Raw genomic sequence first — 17990 nt, forward strand, 5'->3', positions numbered from 1 at the left:
GATGTTAGTGAGAGCAATGTGACGTCGTCTTTTCAATGACAGAGAGTGCAAGAAGTATTTAACTGTGATAGTAAAATATAACAGTGTGATAAGAATAATGGCATACAACTCTCAGGTTATTATTAGCAAGCGTTGTGACTTTGCCTTAATTAGGAGGTTACAAAACTGCCCTTACCCACCGAGTTTAGGTCAGACCATTACAATTTCAAAATCCAACAATAACTTAAGCCCTTAATAACCTTTATGAACTGAGAAAAATAACATCAAGATTTTGGATCTCACATATGAGGGAGAACAGCAGAGACTATTAAGACACATAATATACAGAACATACAGGTACACACACATCACCAAATCAATTTTCTTAAAAAGCAGTCTAATAAACAGAGTTGGTAAATGTACTAAAATAAAAGTAAAAAGTAGGTCAGTTAAAATGTAGCCTACTCTGAATAAACAGTACTGGTTACAGGTTATGATGATATATAATACTACTGTAAAATGGAAAACATCTTTAGGCTACAAAATAAATTGAATTAAATGTCAACTTATACATATAAGTGGAACAACATCTGCAACAGGAACCCTTATGTCCAAATCGACAGTAAATTCCATTTCTATAGACGCACTTTGCAGCCTGCACATACAACAGATTTTGATTATTAATTATAAATATACAACCACCTTCCTGTGTTGCCTCACTAGAATAAACCAGAAAAGAGACAATTAAAAAAAAATAACGGTATTTAAAAATACTAAAATAAAAGTACAAGTACACAAAGGACTTTGTTACAATACTTTGTTACTTCCACCCCTTACATTCAGCTACAAAAAATATCACAAAATATGTGCAGTATAGCAAAACTATAACATTAAAAGTAAAGATAAAAGACAGATTCATATTGGGTGGAGATGGGAAGAGGAGGAAGAACTGTGAGGGAGAGAGTTTGGAGATCCATCCTTGCAACAGTGTTGTGCTCTATACTTGGCATCAGGATCTGGTCACCTACAACCACCCCTTGTCCTGCTAAGGCCACTTTCTCAGCCCTGTGCACCTAAAAAGAAAAAAAGGATAAAACCCACTTTAATAACAAATACATGTAGATGTCTTTGTGCTTAAGATATAAGTAACTCAGCTATCTTTAAATGTGAAGAAGTTGTGATGCTTGTTTGATCAACACAGTCTCAGTGTCTTTTGTACCTGTCCCCATCTCTGTGATTGCACACAGAATGATGTCACCACATTCCCTGAGTTGTTCCCACCAATCACAACCAGCCTGTCAGTGGCACCCAGGAAGTAAAGAGTAGGGAGGTCTGCATCCGCTCTGGTGAGGGTGGGAAGTAGTTCAGACCAGGAGTCTAATTGACAGAGAGAATACAGAAGTGCCATTTTTTTTATATGTCCAGATTAATCTGTTAGAAAATGGTCTAAACTGTGTGTATAAGCTTCCTGGGCTGTAAAAAAACCTAATATATTCATTTTGCCAAACAGGGCTATTCTGGTCTGTCTTACCATGCCTCGTGTTGTACTGCAGCAGCAGTTTCTCTCCAGTCCTCTGGATGCTCCCCAACACATAGAGACAGTGTCCAAGGCTAGTGGCAAGGGGCACGTCATGGGACAAGGACACGGTGAACTGGAAGTCAGTGAGCGGCAGTGAGGAGACAAACCTGAGGCAAAGGTTATATTCAGTCACTTATACACCAACTAATAACTGAAGGATGCCTTCTTAAAGGGGAAAGATATCAATGAGAAAAATTATGGTATTTCAGTGTCATCCCAAAAACCTACCAGCTGAACTTCAATATTAAAAAAGACACAAACCTCCATGTGTCCCCCCACGGATCATAGCATTCTACAGCTGTATAAAGAGCTGTGCTGGAGTCTGGGGTCACCAATGAGTCCAAGTACCAGCCTCCCACAGCGTAAATACAGCCTTCACAGGCCACTGCACTGAAATGCCGTCTGTGCTGTGGACGCAACAGATGGGGACAGTTTTCATTAGAAGTTTCATTTTGACAGACTGGTCATCAGCTTGATTCACAAGCCAGAATAATGTCTCACCTTAATCAGAGGAGCTGTGGTAGCCCATGCATGAGTAAAGGGATTATACCTTAAGGAAGCCAACTTGAACTCCCAGCCTCTCTTCACACGCTGCCGGTAGCCTCCTATTACGTACAGGTAGTTATTCAGGACCACTGTAGTAAAACACCACTTGTCAGCCCTGAAAGGAAGCTCTGTAACTGGATACCAATCTCCGTTGTCCTCTGACCCTTTCAGGGTGAAGATATGTCGGGCACGTTCTGTTTCTGGGTCGTTCCAAGAAGTCAGGTTTTCCTTCCTAAGGCTGCAGAGATGTCTGTCTCCTTGTATCCTCAGGTGGACAACTTCGTCCTTCTCTGCATCGTTCAGACACCTGGATCAGGTTTTAGAGACACAAAGAAACGTAGTCAACTCTGTCCACATTACAGTCCAAACATTTCATGTCATGCAATTATACATAGCATACTTGATGAGGTGAGGCAGCTCCAGTAGGTTTCTACTCAGGTAGGTGAACACTGTCAGCTTCAGCTCCACAGAGCAGATCTCCTGAGCCAGACTCAGGTAAGACAAACAGTTTCCTGGGCTGAGTTCATCTGCGAGGACTGACAGGCACTTTGAGAGGAAGGCCTCAGCCAGGAGATAGCTGCTGACCTCCAGTGTCAGAAAGGGAGAAAACAAGAGGTTGGTTTTGGGGTGAAGCACAGCACTGAAGGAAAACACAAGATGTCCGATAGCGATAGGGATAAATAGGCATGGAGATATTAAGTACCTGGATGTGTGTGCCCAACTCCTCCTGAGGGACTTTAAACTTATTATAGAAGGAGAACTCAAGGAGATTGTGGAATACAGAGGAGGACACATGGTCCAGGTGGATGAGGCTCTCTGAGGTCTCTCTCATTCTGGACCTGGACAAGGCTCGGAAGTATTCGCTGCACTCTGAAAGTCTCCCAAGGTCCACCTTAAACATTAATGATTAAACCCAAATTGATGCGGCCTAAAGGTTAGTTTGACAGGTGCGTTATAGTTTTTTTTTTTTACTTACATGGAATGCACATGTGCTAGTTTGGACTGTAACCATGGCTTCATCTCCATCTCCAGGGTGATAGGTGCAAAGTGCCTCATTGGCTTTCCACTCCTCTGAGTCTGCTTTGCATGATCCTGTAGTTGTAATAACTGTGGATACTATCTGACTTTTGACTGCTGGAAAAGCTCCCCAAAGTCTTGTAAGAACACATTTCAGCCATAAGCTTATCCACTCTAATACTGTCACAACATGTTGCCTTAGAGAATTCATCTCACTGACAGTGTTGTTTGGATTAAAGTTTAGCCCATTACAACAGTTTTAATACTGCCTGTGCCATATATTATTTGGTAAAACTCCAAAGGTATAAAAATGCAATGCACCTCTCACACATTCAGAGTGACATTGTTAATGCTCCATAAAACGGGAAGACGAGCCCCCTAAAGAATTCCAAGCAGCCACTGCAATGGAGAAGTAGAGGACAGAACAGTTTAGTCCATGTACCGCCTGCTCGTCTCCTTTTCCCTGCTGCAGCTCTCACCGTCACATGCTCTTTGACAGCATAAATAGTGAAAAAAAAAAGTGAACACAGATTTAAGGCCACATTCAAACAGAAACAGCTTGTTAAAGAAAATAGTGCAGTGAACCGGAAGGCTAAATCTTCCGGAATACCTGTTGGTTTTGCAGCAGTTTCGGTCGATTCAGGAGTGTCCCTCGATCTTTGAGCAGTGGAGTTCTTTCTGGCTGGTCTATTCTTGGCACATGGAGGTGGGACAGTCAACCCTCTGGGATGAAACTCGACATTATCATAGGGCAATTAAGTTACTAAGTAGTAACTTGATAACTTGTGTTTTACTAAATGCATCAATACATTAATTGTTAAATATCTTTAAGGAGTGATAAATAGTAACATACAATAAAAACAGGTGTTGTGACACAGGTTCTAAGCAGAAATGTTTATTTTAAAATTATATTTTCAGTAGTGCAAAGAGGACCAACATAATAGTGAGCCGTTTTAACAGAATTAAACTGTACAGGAAAGATGCTTTATGAGGTTTTTTAACATTAATATGAGTTCCCCCAGCCTGCCTATGGTCCCCAATTGTCTTGAAATGGTGATAGGTGTAAACCAAGCCCTGGGTATCCTGCTCTGCCTTTGAGAAAATGAAAGCTCAGATGGGCCGATCTGGAATCTTGCTCCTTATGAGGTCATAACAAGCGAGGTTACCTCCCCTTTCTCTGCTTTGCCCGCCCAGAGAATTTGGCCCACCCATGAGAGAGAGACATCATGGCTTTCAAATGAGCAAAGTGGCAGTTGGTCAAAGCCACACCTCCACTCTCCACCTTGCCCCCCCTCTCTCCTCCTCAATAGCTACAGACACAGAAATGGCACATCCTAAGGAAAGCTCATTATGGGACTGGCTCTAGTGGCTGTAATTCTGCACCAAGGCTGAATTTCGGGAAAGAGACTTCAGATACAGTATTAGGGGACCACTAAGGTCTATATAAAAGCATCCAAAGAACACCATGTCATTGGACCTTTAAAAAAAACAGTTAACGAGAGACAGGTAAGCTTCTAGTTTCTTTTCATGAGTAAACAGATGTTAACACAAGGACATTATGACGGCGGTACATTCTATCAAATACAGGAGACAGTCAAATTAATAAGATCCACGAAATCATTAAAAATGGGAGAAAAAAAAAAGCTTCCAGGTTGATGTGGTTGCATACATGTGAACAAATGGACATTTTAGTTACCTAATACAATAGGTAAAAATGACAAATGTTTAGATATTCCAAGTTATGATTCTTGGCAGAGACAAAAACAGAAAAGGCTCTGAATAATATTATTGGTATAGAATGATACATGGATGACGAAAGGTAATACAAGCCAAATTAAATATGGGCAGACAGTGCAGCTGATATGTACAGTTAGTAGATACAATATTACTGATTTAAGTGCCTCACACATTCTAACAGTTAAATTAAGATTATTGTTGACTACAGAGATACTTTATAAAATAGCCCTTGAGGAATAATTTGCTGAATGTGTAACTTTATTGGACCTTGAAAGAATAATGCTAAAGCAGAATGAACATCAGAAGAAATAAGTGAGGTAGAATGACTACAAACACTCAAACAATGAGATATAAAAAAAGAAAAGAAAACTTCCTTGTGAACTCAAAACTACTGGTATAGTACACCAAAATTACAGTAAGATTTAAAGTCTGAAATGAATTCCCTGGCAGCCAGCATTGTCCATTATAATAACTGACCATCAGATTGACCTTGCTCTTCAAATGATTAACAATAAAAACATTACCTACATTCAATGCTATAGAGCTACACCTGCTCTAACAGAATTTCACACTATAGGGAAAGTCCTTTAATAAAAAGGATTGCCTGCGTTGCGTTCAAATGTAAACGTCTATCTTTCACCCCGCACTACTTGTCGTAAGCAGTATAGCTGCAGCATAGGACTGAAGTTTCAAGAACACATAGTTGAAAAAAAGAGACATTACATTCTGATTAAAATGGTCGAAATCAGGAGAAGAGCTTTTTTTGCTTGAAGTAGGCATCAAACCGACTCTGGGCATAGTCCTGCAAAACAGAATATGTTTTACTATTAGGCAAGGTTTACTCAAATACAACATTAAATATGGGAGTGACAAACATTATTGTGTGTTTTAAAATAAATGTAGTATGCAGCTGGTGTTCGCATCAGACGCATCATTCTTCTTACCATGTATCCAAACTCAATCTTGGATATCTTTGCTTGAATGATGGACCACAGCCCCCAGAGGAAATGTGATGCTAATGCATACCTACAAATCAAAAATAATGATGACATAACAACACCAGGGCTTAGGTGATTCTGCTATAACCTTTAGTCATAGATGTCGCTGCTGTAAATCATTACAACACCATGTGTTACCTGTTAGCTTCAATTATCAGGTCCTCTTCCATCTGTGTCTGGTCCAAGGTCATGTCAGAGTGTCTTCTCTGTTCTGCCAAATAACGTCTGATAAAATGAAGCTGAAATAAAAAGCAAAGTGATTTGTGACACGGTAATAAATGCAGTAAAGTTATTATCTGTTAATGGTTTATTACATACTTATTTGTTTACACCCTTCGTGTTCCCCTACACAATAGTCAATATTGAAAAATAACCCCCAAAATTTGTTTTAGTTTCTATTCTATTCCTAATATCTATTCTAATATTTTTGTGTTCTTCATGTTTGGTTTGGTTATTAAGGTATTGATTTTAGTTTTAGCAATAGGTTAAAAAAATACTCAAGCGCTCCAGTGTCTAATGTTCAAATCAATTACTTTAGTGCAAGAGGATTTATTATATAGACAATGGGCCCAACAAGCAGACAATGATTTTTTAGTGTGTTAGTGTGTAGTAAAATATCTGCAGGCAGGGTCCTCCAAAGGGAAAAACTACATTAACATTTTGATTACTTTGATTTCCCACATGTGCTACAGTGTTTGATATAACCCTCTTTTTAACACAAAATTGCATTAACAAGTGTTACCACTAGATGGCACTGTGTGAACAGAGCACTTGTCGCTCAATGGTGTTTTAAGCCCCCAACATCTCCTTCCAGGCAGTGCTGCGACCATTGACTTCAACGTTGGCACCTAACCCTAACCATAACCATAACCATAGCCTAATCCTAGTGTCTTCCAGGCAGCGGTGCCTGGGAGGAGACGTTGGGGGCTTAAAACACCGATAAATGCACTTGTCACATCTATTCTCTCAGGAGATAACTTAAACATCAGTACTGTAGTTAGTATCTGTCTGAGCATCACAGGGAAAAGTGATAAGAAAATCATAATGCTACATCCAAATCAGTAATTATCAGAGTGATACTACCATTGGGAATATTTGTATGCTGTTTTCACAGTTAAAATTGTTGATACTGCATGAATGTAAATATTGAGGAAAACCCCAACACCCCCAATCTAATGCATTTGAATGCTTTTAATTAAAGTAATTGTAATAAAATAATATATACATTTAATCAAAAGACTAACCTCCACTTACACCATTTCACATGTTTTCTAATCGTTCTCATACACTTAGAATTGAATTAAATTAGGTTTTACCTTAATGCTAAATTTGTACTTTTTAAATATTTCCATGTATATATTTTGTATTTTAACTTTGACACTGATTCAGTTTTACCATTACAGTGCAGTGTGGCAATTATATTCCAAGCATGAGTAAATAATAGATTATTTAAGCCATTCTGTTTAAATTTGTCTCTGGTGAGCCTCTATTAAGAGCAAGAATTTGGCCAAAGAAAGGTAGACTGCCTTTTTGTTTTAGCTTAAAAGGGGTTTAGACTGACCTGCTGCTCTCTGGTGGGATAGTTCTCGGGTGTGGCTTTGTAGAAGGGCCACTGGTTATAGGTGTAGTCATACACCCACTCACAGAAATGGTTCCCAAAGTCAAAACCCCTACACAAAAGAAAATATAAAATGTATATTAACACACAAGGGCACAATTTACAATTGGAGCCCACAACACTCATTTCTAAACAAACGGTACAAATACTGTTGATGTATAACTCATTTGATTTGCTAAAAAACTTTTACACTTTACCTGTAATTGTAACTGCTGTACTCAAAGTCGATCAGCATGAGTCTATCTGTTAGGTTGTGGTCCTTGTCTTCCAGCATCAATATGTTACCTGCAGCAACCAAACAAGGGGTGAGAAAACCACCATCATACACACTCTCTAATTACTTTAGTTACTGTCAGATATAGACCAGAGGATAGTTTAGTTAATTTCCATTGAATATTAAAGTTGATAAATAAGTGTTTTGGCATGGCTGGCTGAGTGGCACTATATCCATGGTATTGAAAGTGGGATTTAATTCTTGCATGTTTTGTTTGGTTGTGCCTGATCAAAAAAACATCCCCCCTCTGCTTTTTTCCCCCCCCACAAATCGCACCATGGGTATAATGTTCAGGTGAACGAAAATAATATAATGTCCGCAACACTGCTTTAAACTCCCATATTTAATATAAAAATGCAACGTTTCGACCCAGCTGGGTCTTCTTCAGGCAAATGGTGAACACATTTGATGAAGGGATATATGTAGGGCTCACATTCAGCTGACACACCATCTGGCTTCAATTAGCCTGATTAGGTGTGAGCTACCCAAAAAGGCCCCACCCATGACATTTTCATAGACTTTTTCACCATATACATCCCAAAAGAGAGGGGGGGGGGGTTGCTTTTTAAAATACAATATATCCAAAGAGACACATGATATTACCATGCACAGAACTATAGAAAAAGGGAAAAAGAGTCAACAAACCTCCTAGAGGGGGAGACCAGGACAAAAGGCTCCTCCAACGGGAAACCTTTTGGATTCATTATCTAAACACAATGTCTCCTCATGGCCTTAATGAAGAATTTGATATAAAACCATTCTTATAAAAAATGTTGTAAGATATTGTTTGTTTCTTAATGAAGAATTTGATACAAAACTATTTCTAAAAAATGTTGTTAGATATTGTTTGTTTCTTATATAAAACATTGTAAGATATTGTCTGTTTGTGTAAGTACTAATGCAGTAGATTTTATGAATATGTGGGGTAGTGTTCATTAATTTCTTAACTGTTTGTGGTAACTTTATATGGAATTGTTTTCCTCTTGAATGTTTATCTCTATATATTTTTTCTTTTTCCCATTTTTTCTTTTTCCCTTTTTCTCTAGTTCTGTGCATGGTAATATCATGTGTCTCTTTGGATATATTGTATTTTAAAAAGCAACCCCCTCTCTTTTGGGATGTTATATGGTAAAAAGTCTATAAAAATGTAATAGTGACACACCCAATCAGGCTAATTAACAAATGGTGTGTCAGCTGATATGTAAGCCTAATATTCATCCTTCATCAAATGTGTTCACCATTGGAGCCGGAAAAAGACCCAGCTGGGCAACGCGCTTATATTAATATATTAGGAGTTTAAAGCAGTGTTGGGGACATTATATTATTTTCGTTTTAAGTATTTTCATTTGTCCTGCACCTGCCAGAAGGTGGGATGTGCACACAGTTACTTTTTTATATATAATGTTCAGGTGTCCACATACTTTTTAGTATGCTAGTTCAGCTGAGGCGCTCACCTGTTCTGAGACATTCCCCCTCACTAGAAACCTAAATCTCTGACTGCCACCTCATCTACTTCGAGGCTCATTTTCAAATCACAGAATGGTGTATATGCATGTGAGCCGTTCCTATTAATATCTACGCACAGGCCTTCCTTTGACTTACGTAATATACTGCTCTCTGAGGCAATGTGACAGTGAAGCCACAGGGTTGATCAATCAATCAAAGCCTATTTTAGAGGTGTGAAGATACGGGAGCAATGAGAGGACAGAATACGTTTTTACCTTCCTGGACGTCATTGTGGCAGAACACCACTGGTGATGGAGTTGCTGCCAGCAACGCACTGTGGTGGAGAGAAGACCCCGATGAACAGCGTAGGTGATGACAGAAAAAGGGAGAGCAGAAAGAGTGTGTCAGTGTTGCATTTATCAGGTGATTTATGAGAAATTAGGCCAAAAGAAAATACATTGTATTGAGTATAAAGTACAAACATGAAGATGTCCTAGACCATAGTAACTACACTGAGGCAATGACACACATCTACAACTCACACTATTTTACTGGCTGCATTACATTATATTCATTCCAATTTCACTTTTACTGGTGGACAACATACATGAGATAAAACACGTACATGTAACTCCATATCCATATTTCAGCGATTTCATTATTTGTACTGGATAGCAGGTATATATGGAGGCATCATAGGCAATATATACTGAGCAATTCAAATCATCTGCGTTCTGTATGTACCCAGTCACATTACTCAATATTTCTTATCTTATCTTTCATACTTGCACTTCTAACTATGTTCTATTGTAGCATATTCATACCACTGTTAATATTGTTTACACTGTATATATCTAGTGTATTAAAACCCCTTACTGTTAATTGCATATTGTATTTTATTATTCTTTATTTTATTCTGTAAATTCTGTACAGTAATCAACACTTTACTGCTTTTTTGCACTTCTGGCTAGATGGTAAAATGAAGTTGATTCTAATTTAATCTAATCTAATGAATGTGTATGACTAAAAAAGCAAAAGTGGTGTTCCACTCGCTAGAAGGTTAGGAGTATATAACTGAAATCTTTAATATACTGGGGGGGATAATTCCAGAATGGAAAGACAAAATTCTAAACCTAGATGTCACTCTGATTGACTGAACTGCCTTGAGCAAGCCAAAGACAAGTACCTTGAAGTGTTATCTGTGTAAGGAAAATAAAAAAGTGTTATCAAATTAAATATGTTCTAGGACTTCAGATAACTGCAGCAATTAGCCAAGGGATTTTCATGCAGTATAAGTTATCTTATCTACAAGATAAGATTAGTGTGTGCTCATAAATAAACATTGACAATAAATACTGAGCTGCTTTTCTATTGGCTGCCTGGGTCAACTGCCTAGAGGACTCAGCAGTGAAGTCGTGGAGGCACTGGGACAAAGGTCAGCCATTAGACTGAAGACAAAAACACAGCTTGTCTTGTAGCCAAAATTAAATTCTTGTGTGCAACAAATCTCAAACTAGAACCCTTAAAGCCTCATTTTTGTATCATATGATCTTTTCATATCAATATACATCGTGTTTAAATATGTTTTATGCAGTCAATTTACTTCTTTTTTTTAATGCAGCAAAAGCAGGACTAAAACTGGGCTTTACTGTGACTTTTTAACATGTTGGATAAATATGAATGAATATAGCTAAGCATATGCTAGATGACAGGATACCCTATTTGCTGTCCCACGTCGGTTTTCAGAATCCACACGTTTGCAGAGTTACTTTGTAGCCTCATTGGCAGAAAAAGTCACACACCCATTTAACCGTTCAATTGCCCTCCCATGTTCCTTTGATCAGCAGAGTCAGAATTAGTTTAGCTAAAGTAACTGTGTTGACCTGGCATCAGTAAGTTACACAGGAAAACATATACGGCAACTTCTTCATCTTCCCATAATATATTATTAGCCTGTCGCAGTCAAAAACAAGTACATTGACGGTGTCTTTTTTTTCCTACATGGTCACATTGCAGCCCGGTTTGCGGCTGCCGGTTACAGCGTTCTTGCTTAATACTGGACCAACTACGAAGAGTTTTGTTTACATTAGTCGCTTAGACACAAATGCATAGGAAAAATGCATGGCTTAAAAATACCACAATTACCCTTCAACCCTACCTGCCACAATTTGAAGGCTTTATGTGTATACCATATGCATTAAGGCACGTCGTGCAATATACAGTATTTGATCCTTTGAGGCCTGTGCTCCAACTCACCGGAGGCTATCCAGCTCAGCAGGCAGGTCCAACTTCATCAGCTTCTTGTACTTCTTCACATGTGCTTCACGTACAAAATTAAGATTCATCACTTGATCCATGTATCTAAAGCAAAAAACAGACATTTATAATAATTTAATTTATTTAAAAAAAAAAACACAGTTCTAGTAAAAGAAAGAAAGTGATATCAAAGTGTACTTACTTGTCAATGGTCCCAAACAGCCACTTAGGCTCTTTGTTAAAGGGCATGCTCATTTCATGAAAACGTGCTAACTTAACAGCAATCTCAGCTGATATGGCCGAATCTGAAAGTTGATCTGTGCGCATGCGGGTATTCTGAAAAAACAGAGAAATGCAGATGATACAAAGGTTTCCTCTACATTGGGAACACAATTAAGTAAATACTAGGACATTTAAATCTCCACAAATTTGATACAGTTACATGGTGGCAACTAAAGGCTATTGCTCAATGTGAATGCATTTCTAAATTTCTGAATGTTGAATGCTTTACACAAAGAAAAAAAGTCAAGGACATAGTGCGTTTGTGTGTGTGTGTGTGTGTGTGTGTGTGTGTGTGTGTGTGTGTGTGTGTGTGTGTGTGTGTGTGTGTGTGTGTGTGGTTAGTTGTGCTTAATACCGGCAGGTACTGTTCTAAGCGTCCAGCAGGGAAGATGCCGTAAAGTTTTGGTCCTAGAGCTCGTTCTGCCAGGATGGCAAACATCACGCTCTCCAACACCAGGGAGTCCACTCCCTGTGTCACAGAAAGTCAGACACAGTTTGATGGCGTTTTTAGTTTAGCTTATACTTCCATGTAGGGCTGGGCGATATGGAGAAAATCAAATACCACGATATTTTTGACCAAATACCTCGATATCGATACCGCAACGATATTGTAGTGTTGACTATTGGTGCTTTCACAAAATATTAACACATGAGATTTTTGATAAATAATCATCAATAATGTGGATATAATGAACAAGTGGGTAAAGGCAAATAACAGAACAATTACAACAGTCTGGTAAGTTCAGAAAATGACATAAGTTTACTGTAATGCAGCCTTTAAAACCAGTAAAAGACAACACTTATGCCATATTACGATATTACGATATCCAAAATCTAAGACAATATCTAGTCTCATATCACGATATCGATATAATATCGTTATATTGCCCAGTTCTACTTCCATGTGAAGGAAAATGACACTGCTGCAGTGCTGCTACTACTACAATGATGGTATGCAATAACTTCTTGAGGACCCTACTAGAAAGACCAACCTGTAAGATGGCACCGTAGACTCTAAGGAGCACCTGGCGAGGTTCCTCTCCCACAGAGGGCACACGGTCAGGCAAACTACACAGGTACAGCAGATTACTCAGTCCACCACTGCAAGACAAAAACATCAGTGTTATCACATTGGAGGAAATGTAATGTGACACCACAGGATCTGGTCATAATAAATATTAGTCAGACAACACCAGTACTGTACTGTTGCGGGCCATCCACCACTGAATATTGGCAAAGTCAACGTCAAACTGTATAAAAGAGGTCTAGTGTCACAGACAAAACTATTTTGCCATCCTAGCTAATATATCTGTTGTACAGTGAATGATCATTTGCACCAAGCCTCGCTGGCTGCTGACTCATACTTAATTACCACTGCCACTCTGCATACACTACCTGACTATATGCTATTACAACCCATACAAATGAAATCTACTGTCTGTCCATACTGTATACATCTCACCTATAGTCTATTCTTATTTATATTTACTTACTTCTGCACCATATGTTTTGCCTACTTGCTGCACATTCATACTGTTTTCTTACTGCATATCTAAGTGCATTTGTATCACACTGTTCATATTGTTAATACTATTCGTACTGTATCTTAGCATATTAATTCCTCCCCTCCACTGTTTCTTTGTATTCATTATTTGTATACCACTACATTACTTTGCACTTTCCTGCTTTAAGCACTTCTGGTTAGCTAGATGCTAAACTGCATTATGTGTCAGTAGGCCTACTTGTAGCCTGCTTTGTGCAACGACCAAAAGAAAGTTAAATCTTTCAACATTTAGATTCACTTGAATTTAATATAAATTGTGTCCAGCTTTGATGGTTAAATTGAGGGCTACTTATAGAAATCAATCATAAATGTAATCCTATAACGTTAGTGTCAGAGGGATATGCAGAATGGATATCACGAAAAATATGACATAAACGTAAACAGCAGCAACAATACCATAGTGGTACCCAAACTGGTGTCAAGACTCCTTATGGAGTCCAAAGAACAATTTGATCGATCACCAGATACGTTTGTACATTATATGGTTAATGTTTAAAAATAAATCCCTTTATGATGAGGACATTCTAGGGATATTTATCCTTAGTACAGCTGTACTTGGCATTAATTTACCTGACGATGCTGATTTGAAAATCACCCTCTTTGATGGTCTTCCACGACCCTGACAGAAAGTCTCGGCACCAAGCAAACGCCCTTCCCCTGGTGTCCCGGTCGACCTCCTCGGTTCTCCCATCCCGAAAAGACTCTGCCTCCGAGTCGTCATCACAGTTGGCCCCAAACAGGGGACTCGGGGTCCTCAAGTTTCTCTCGTTAACGACAAGCGTTCTGCCTACTCGTTTCTTCTCCGCCGGAGGATCCACACCTTCTGTTGTGACAGTCGGGATGTTGTTGAAAAGTTCCGGCCCTGGCTTCTCTGCTCTGTTCCTGCCCTCCACTCCGCAACTACTGCTGGTCACATTTCCACTCGACTGCATCGTGAGATGCCGTGCGAAGAGCAAAGGAAGACCGGTGTGAAATATGGGTCTGTAACGGCAAGAGGGACTCGCTGACAAACGCAGTTCACCGGTAAGGCTACTTAACCGGAAGAGCCAAACATAGCTGAAAGATCTGAATCGCATCATACATTCATATGACTGTTATTATACTCATCGCACGCGCAGTGACCGGGGATTTGCACTGAGTCGAACTGGCGTATTCAATGACCAATCATAATTCAATTCCGCGATTTTATGCTAAGCTCATTGGACAGTTCAAGAAAGGTCGTTGCTACACTTTGTACGTCAGTTCCCCGTACGCTGAAGGTTTCTGGGAAATGAAGTTGGTTTTCAGCTACGTTATTGGCGTACACTTTTGTGGTTTCATAGAAAAGCAGCTCAAAAGAACAAACTTTACACACATCAGAAAAACACAAATTATTAAGTTAAATTAAGTAGACATAGGAAAAAAAATACAGAAAGTATTATAAGAAATAGAAAAAATAGAATTAGTTATAATAATAATAGTAATAAAACAAACATATTTACACAATAAACATCCTTATATAAACAGAGTGGTAGTTAAATGTGTCGGGGACAACACTGCTATTATTCTTTAAAGATGCAGTAGGTAAGACTTATAAAACTAACTTTCTGTCATATTTGCTGAAACTGACCCTATGTTCGAGTAGAACATTAGGCATTTAAAAAACAATCCAGCTCCTCTGGCACCACCTACAGCCTATAGTGTGATTTGCAAAAATCCACCACTCCCTGTTCAGATACACCAATCAGGGCCAGGGGGGTGTCTGACTGCGTCAATCACTGCTCATGCACACGCATGCACATTCATTCTCCCTTGTGGGGGGAGGAGCTTAGGTGACCGTTTTGGGCTTTGGCAGAAAGGGGGGGAGGGACTGAGAAGTTGTCAATGTTAAAATTCTTTGGCTAAGTCCTGGATCTTCACAATCCTACCTACAGCACCTTTAAGAACTTTTTAAAAACACACAGATTTCCATTCGATTTATAATATAAAAGTTATGTAATGGTATTCAAAACAATCACATATTGCTCAAATGTGTTATACGCTTAATATTTAGCCTATATAACTAGGTATGGATAGGTGGTTTATTTATATATAAGTATTTTTAATTTTTTCAGAAATTTAAATTGACAAGATGGAATGCTTATGGACAGCCATCAAATTGTCTCTTTATTTAGGTTTCCTCATATTACTGTCAGAACACACAGCAGAGGTCTTATATGGGTCATTCTACAGAAATGCCCACTTTTCTGTCCCTAGGCTTTGAAGAAAGCATACTTTATAGTCACATTTAATTTTTAAATTTGAATAATGTAGCATGTTCTTTGAATAATTATACCGATTGAGCCATGAATTAGAGAATATTTTTTAAATCAATTATATGAAATTCCAACTAGAAGAAAATTGCTTGTCCAGACTTCTCTCCCATTTAAATGCAATAATGTTTAAACCAATGTCATATTTATGAAGTGGATAACGTTACAAAATACCAACTAAATATTAAATAATATTGTGAATATGAAAAACTGCACATTAAGACACATGATTGGCAACATGTAGTTTGAGGTAAAGTAGCTTCCATTTAGTAAAATATATGTACTTATACCATGGTCTGGGTGAATACTCGATTTTGTTTGGCTGCAGGGTGTCCATTAAAAAGTGATGTAGGACACCTACTAAAGGAGTTCCGGTGAAACTGTCTGTTTACTGTTCAGCCTAGATTTTGATTGTAAAACAAATTAAAATATAAACTAATGTTTTAAAAATATGTTATTTGGCAAGTGACCATGGTATAAGCAGGGTTAATGCCCTTCGAAGTGTCCATTGTCAGGTATTAATGGATAACGGCGAGGCGTGAACGATCCGACGCGCAGCGGAGGACGGTTGCCTCCGAAGTCCTTGTTGGGCATTAACCCTTACATATATTAGGGGTGGTACAGTTCACAAAACCTACGGTTCGGTTCGTATCACGGTTTTAGGGTCACGGTTTTTGGTTCTGTACGGTTCTTGTTATTTTTTCTTTTAATCTTTAACACTCCAGAAATATACTTCAGCGTATTATATAGCTTAATTATCCACAATGTAAGGTATACATTATTTAAAAATAGTTGGATCATGTAATCAAACTGAATTTGACTTGACTTTAAGCCCATTATTGGGACCATCTCTGAGGAAAGCTAGCAGCTGAGATGTTGATACAGCAAGAGGGAAGACATTGATTATTTGAACAAGCTTTTCATTTATTTGGCAAAAAAAAAGAGAATGTGTATTGCCATATACAGGAACTTATGTGCCTTTTTAGCACACAAAGATTAAAATATTACAGAATATCAATTGAAATAACTTTTATAACATTAACAAACTGCCAACTTCAGTTTAGCTCTTGCCAAAGGTGTATTCCTTAAAACAAAAAGAGAGGAACTCTTAAAGGTCCATCTTTTGAATAAGTCAGAATAGTTAAACATAAAAAAGCTGTGTTTTTTGTATAGTTCTTTAAAAGGAAACTTGTTTTGGGGAGAATAAAATTACTCTGGGCTGAGTTTTCCCAGCAACCTTACCTAAAAGGCTCAGGATGCTGCAAATGTTGGTAAAATATGAAAATAGTTGGTGGATTTAAGACAAAAAATAACAATGTATTGAATAAATCAAATTTGAACATGTCTGTCAGTGCTGGTTGATCTTTAGCCTATAGTGTTCCCTGGCCTGGCCTGGGACACACATTCATACGGTTTGATAAAGTACTTATTAGACTTTAACTTATCATTGCACTTACAATAACAAGCGTATAGCTGTCCTCAATTTAGGTTATCATGTACGTCTCATATCTGTTTTTGCCTGCATCCAACTTGTGTGTGTGTGTGTGTGTGTGTGTGTGTGTGTGTGTGTGTGTGTGTGTGTGTGTGTGTGTGTGTGTGTGCAGAGCAGAGAGCAACAATAATATAAAATATTAAGAATAATATACAAATAAAGAATACATAGGCCAATTCTAATAGCACAAATCCTTCATTGAACAAATGTGAAAACATACTATAGCACTAAGAACACAAAACACAAACTAAAACTAAAACCTGACCTTTCTGGCCTTCCTTGATGCAAAATCTTCAATGATGTTATCGCATGAAATCTGCTCCCCTGTTGAGTGATTGATATGACGGCAAGGCCAGTGATCCGTTCCTAGGACATGGTTGACCTCAGGTATGACTTGATCAACTTTAGTTTTGAAAAGCTACTCTCTGCTTGAGCCACAGTGACTGGCAGAGTAAGTGCAATCCTCAGAACAGTCCAAAAGTTGGGGTAGATCTCCGATCTATCCTTATCATGCATAAAAGTGATGAGCTCAAGGAGGCTCGTGGTCCGTCCCCCCCCCCGGGAAGGCGGGGTTTGACATCCGCCTTCCCGGGGGCTGCAGCGAGATGCTCCTCTCTCTCAGCATGCAGGGCGCCTGCAGCTGCAGGGGGCGCCGATTTACCACACAGTGAAATGATAGATAACAGAAAACCGTTTCGCGGCGCAGAGGATTTTTTCCCCCCGCGGCTGCCCGGTTCGCCCGTGCCAAAAACAGCTACTGATTAAACTGTAGAGTTTTGTGAGGTGGAGGTTGAGGACCTTTGGTAAGTTGGACGTAGTTGATCTTTGTATAGATACATAGGTTTAGTGGTTTTTGCCGACTGTGTAATGTTCTCTTTATCTTTTTTAGAGAAGCAGGTTAGGTTTGACTT

At 38.7% G+C, this 17990-nt stretch overlaps 2 protein-coding genes across 4 annotated transcripts; both read right to left on the bottom strand.

The window, feature by feature from the left end:
* Positions 1-223: 223 nt before the first annotated feature.
* On the bottom strand, positions 224-3800 carry LOC120563649 (kelch-like protein 6). Of its 2 annotated transcripts, none has more exons than XM_039807980.1 (9): positions 3732-3800; positions 3081-3611; positions 2808-2996; positions 2505-2689; positions 2060-2411; positions 1820-1965; positions 1511-1665; positions 1199-1356; positions 224-1052 (listed from the first exon to the last, which is right to left on the bottom strand). In XM_039807980.1, the coding sequence occupies exons 2-9, from the start codon at positions 3330-3332 to the stop codon at positions 870-872; spliced, it is 1620 nt and encodes a 539-aa protein (XP_039663914.1). In that variant the 5' UTR covers positions 3333-3611; positions 3732-3800; the 3' UTR covers positions 224-869. The 2 variants fall into 2 exon arrangements, with proteins under 2 accessions (XP_039663914.1, XP_039663915.1); XM_039807981.1 differs by having other exon boundaries at positions 3081-3520; positions 3732-3798.
* Positions 3801-4628: 828 nt separating this feature from the next.
* chkb (choline kinase beta) lies at positions 4629-17541 on the bottom strand. Of its 2 annotated transcripts, XM_039807983.1 has the most exons (12): positions 17345-17541; positions 13867-14277; positions 12725-12833; positions 12088-12201; positions 11653-11786; positions 11451-11555; positions 9470-9528; positions 7672-7759; positions 7418-7526; positions 5995-6095; positions 5803-5884; positions 4629-5660 (listed from the first exon to the last, which is right to left on the bottom strand). In XM_039807983.1, exons 2-12 carry the CDS (start codon positions 14226-14228, stop codon positions 5604-5606), a joined length of 1320 nt encoding a protein of 439 aa, XP_039663917.1. In that variant the 5' UTR covers positions 14229-14277; positions 17345-17541; the 3' UTR covers positions 4629-5603. The 2 variants fall into 2 exon arrangements, with proteins under 2 accessions (XP_039663917.1, XP_039663916.1); XM_039807982.1 differs by lacking the exon at positions 17345-17541 and having other exon boundaries at positions 13867-14616.
* Between the last annotated feature and the right edge of the window lie 449 nt (positions 17542-17990).

The sequence above is a fragment of the Perca fluviatilis genome, chromosome 8 (genome assembly GCF_010015445.1).
Source record: "Perca fluviatilis chromosome 8, GENO_Pfluv_1.0, whole genome shotgun sequence".
NCBI lineage: Eukaryota > Metazoa > Chordata > Actinopteri > Perciformes > Percidae > Perca > Perca fluviatilis.

Coding starts and splice junctions, on each gene's coding strand:
- LOC120563649 (XM_039807980.1), bottom strand. CDS start 3,332: ATGAATTCTCTAAGGCAACATGTTGTGACAGTATTAGAGTGGATAAGC. Junction 1,357..1,510: donor GCAGTACAACACGAGGCATG/GTAAGACAGACC, acceptor TCTGTCAATTAG/ACTCCTGGTCTGAACTACTT. Junction 1,053..1,198: donor AATCACAGAGATGGGGACAG/GTACAAAAGACA, acceptor TTTTCTTTTTAG/GTGCACAGGGCTGAGAAAGT.
- chkb (XM_039807982.1), bottom strand. CDS start 14,375: ATGATGCGATTCAGATCTTTCAGCTATGTTTGGCTCTTCCGGTTAAGT. Junction 5,885..5,994: donor CTGATAATTGAAGCTAACAG/GTAACACATGGT, acceptor TTTGATTTGTAG/GTATGCATTAGCATCACATT. Junction 5,661..5,802: donor AGATTGAGTTTGGATACATG/GTAAGAAGAATG, acceptor TCTGTTTTGCAG/GACTATGCCCAGAGTCGGTT.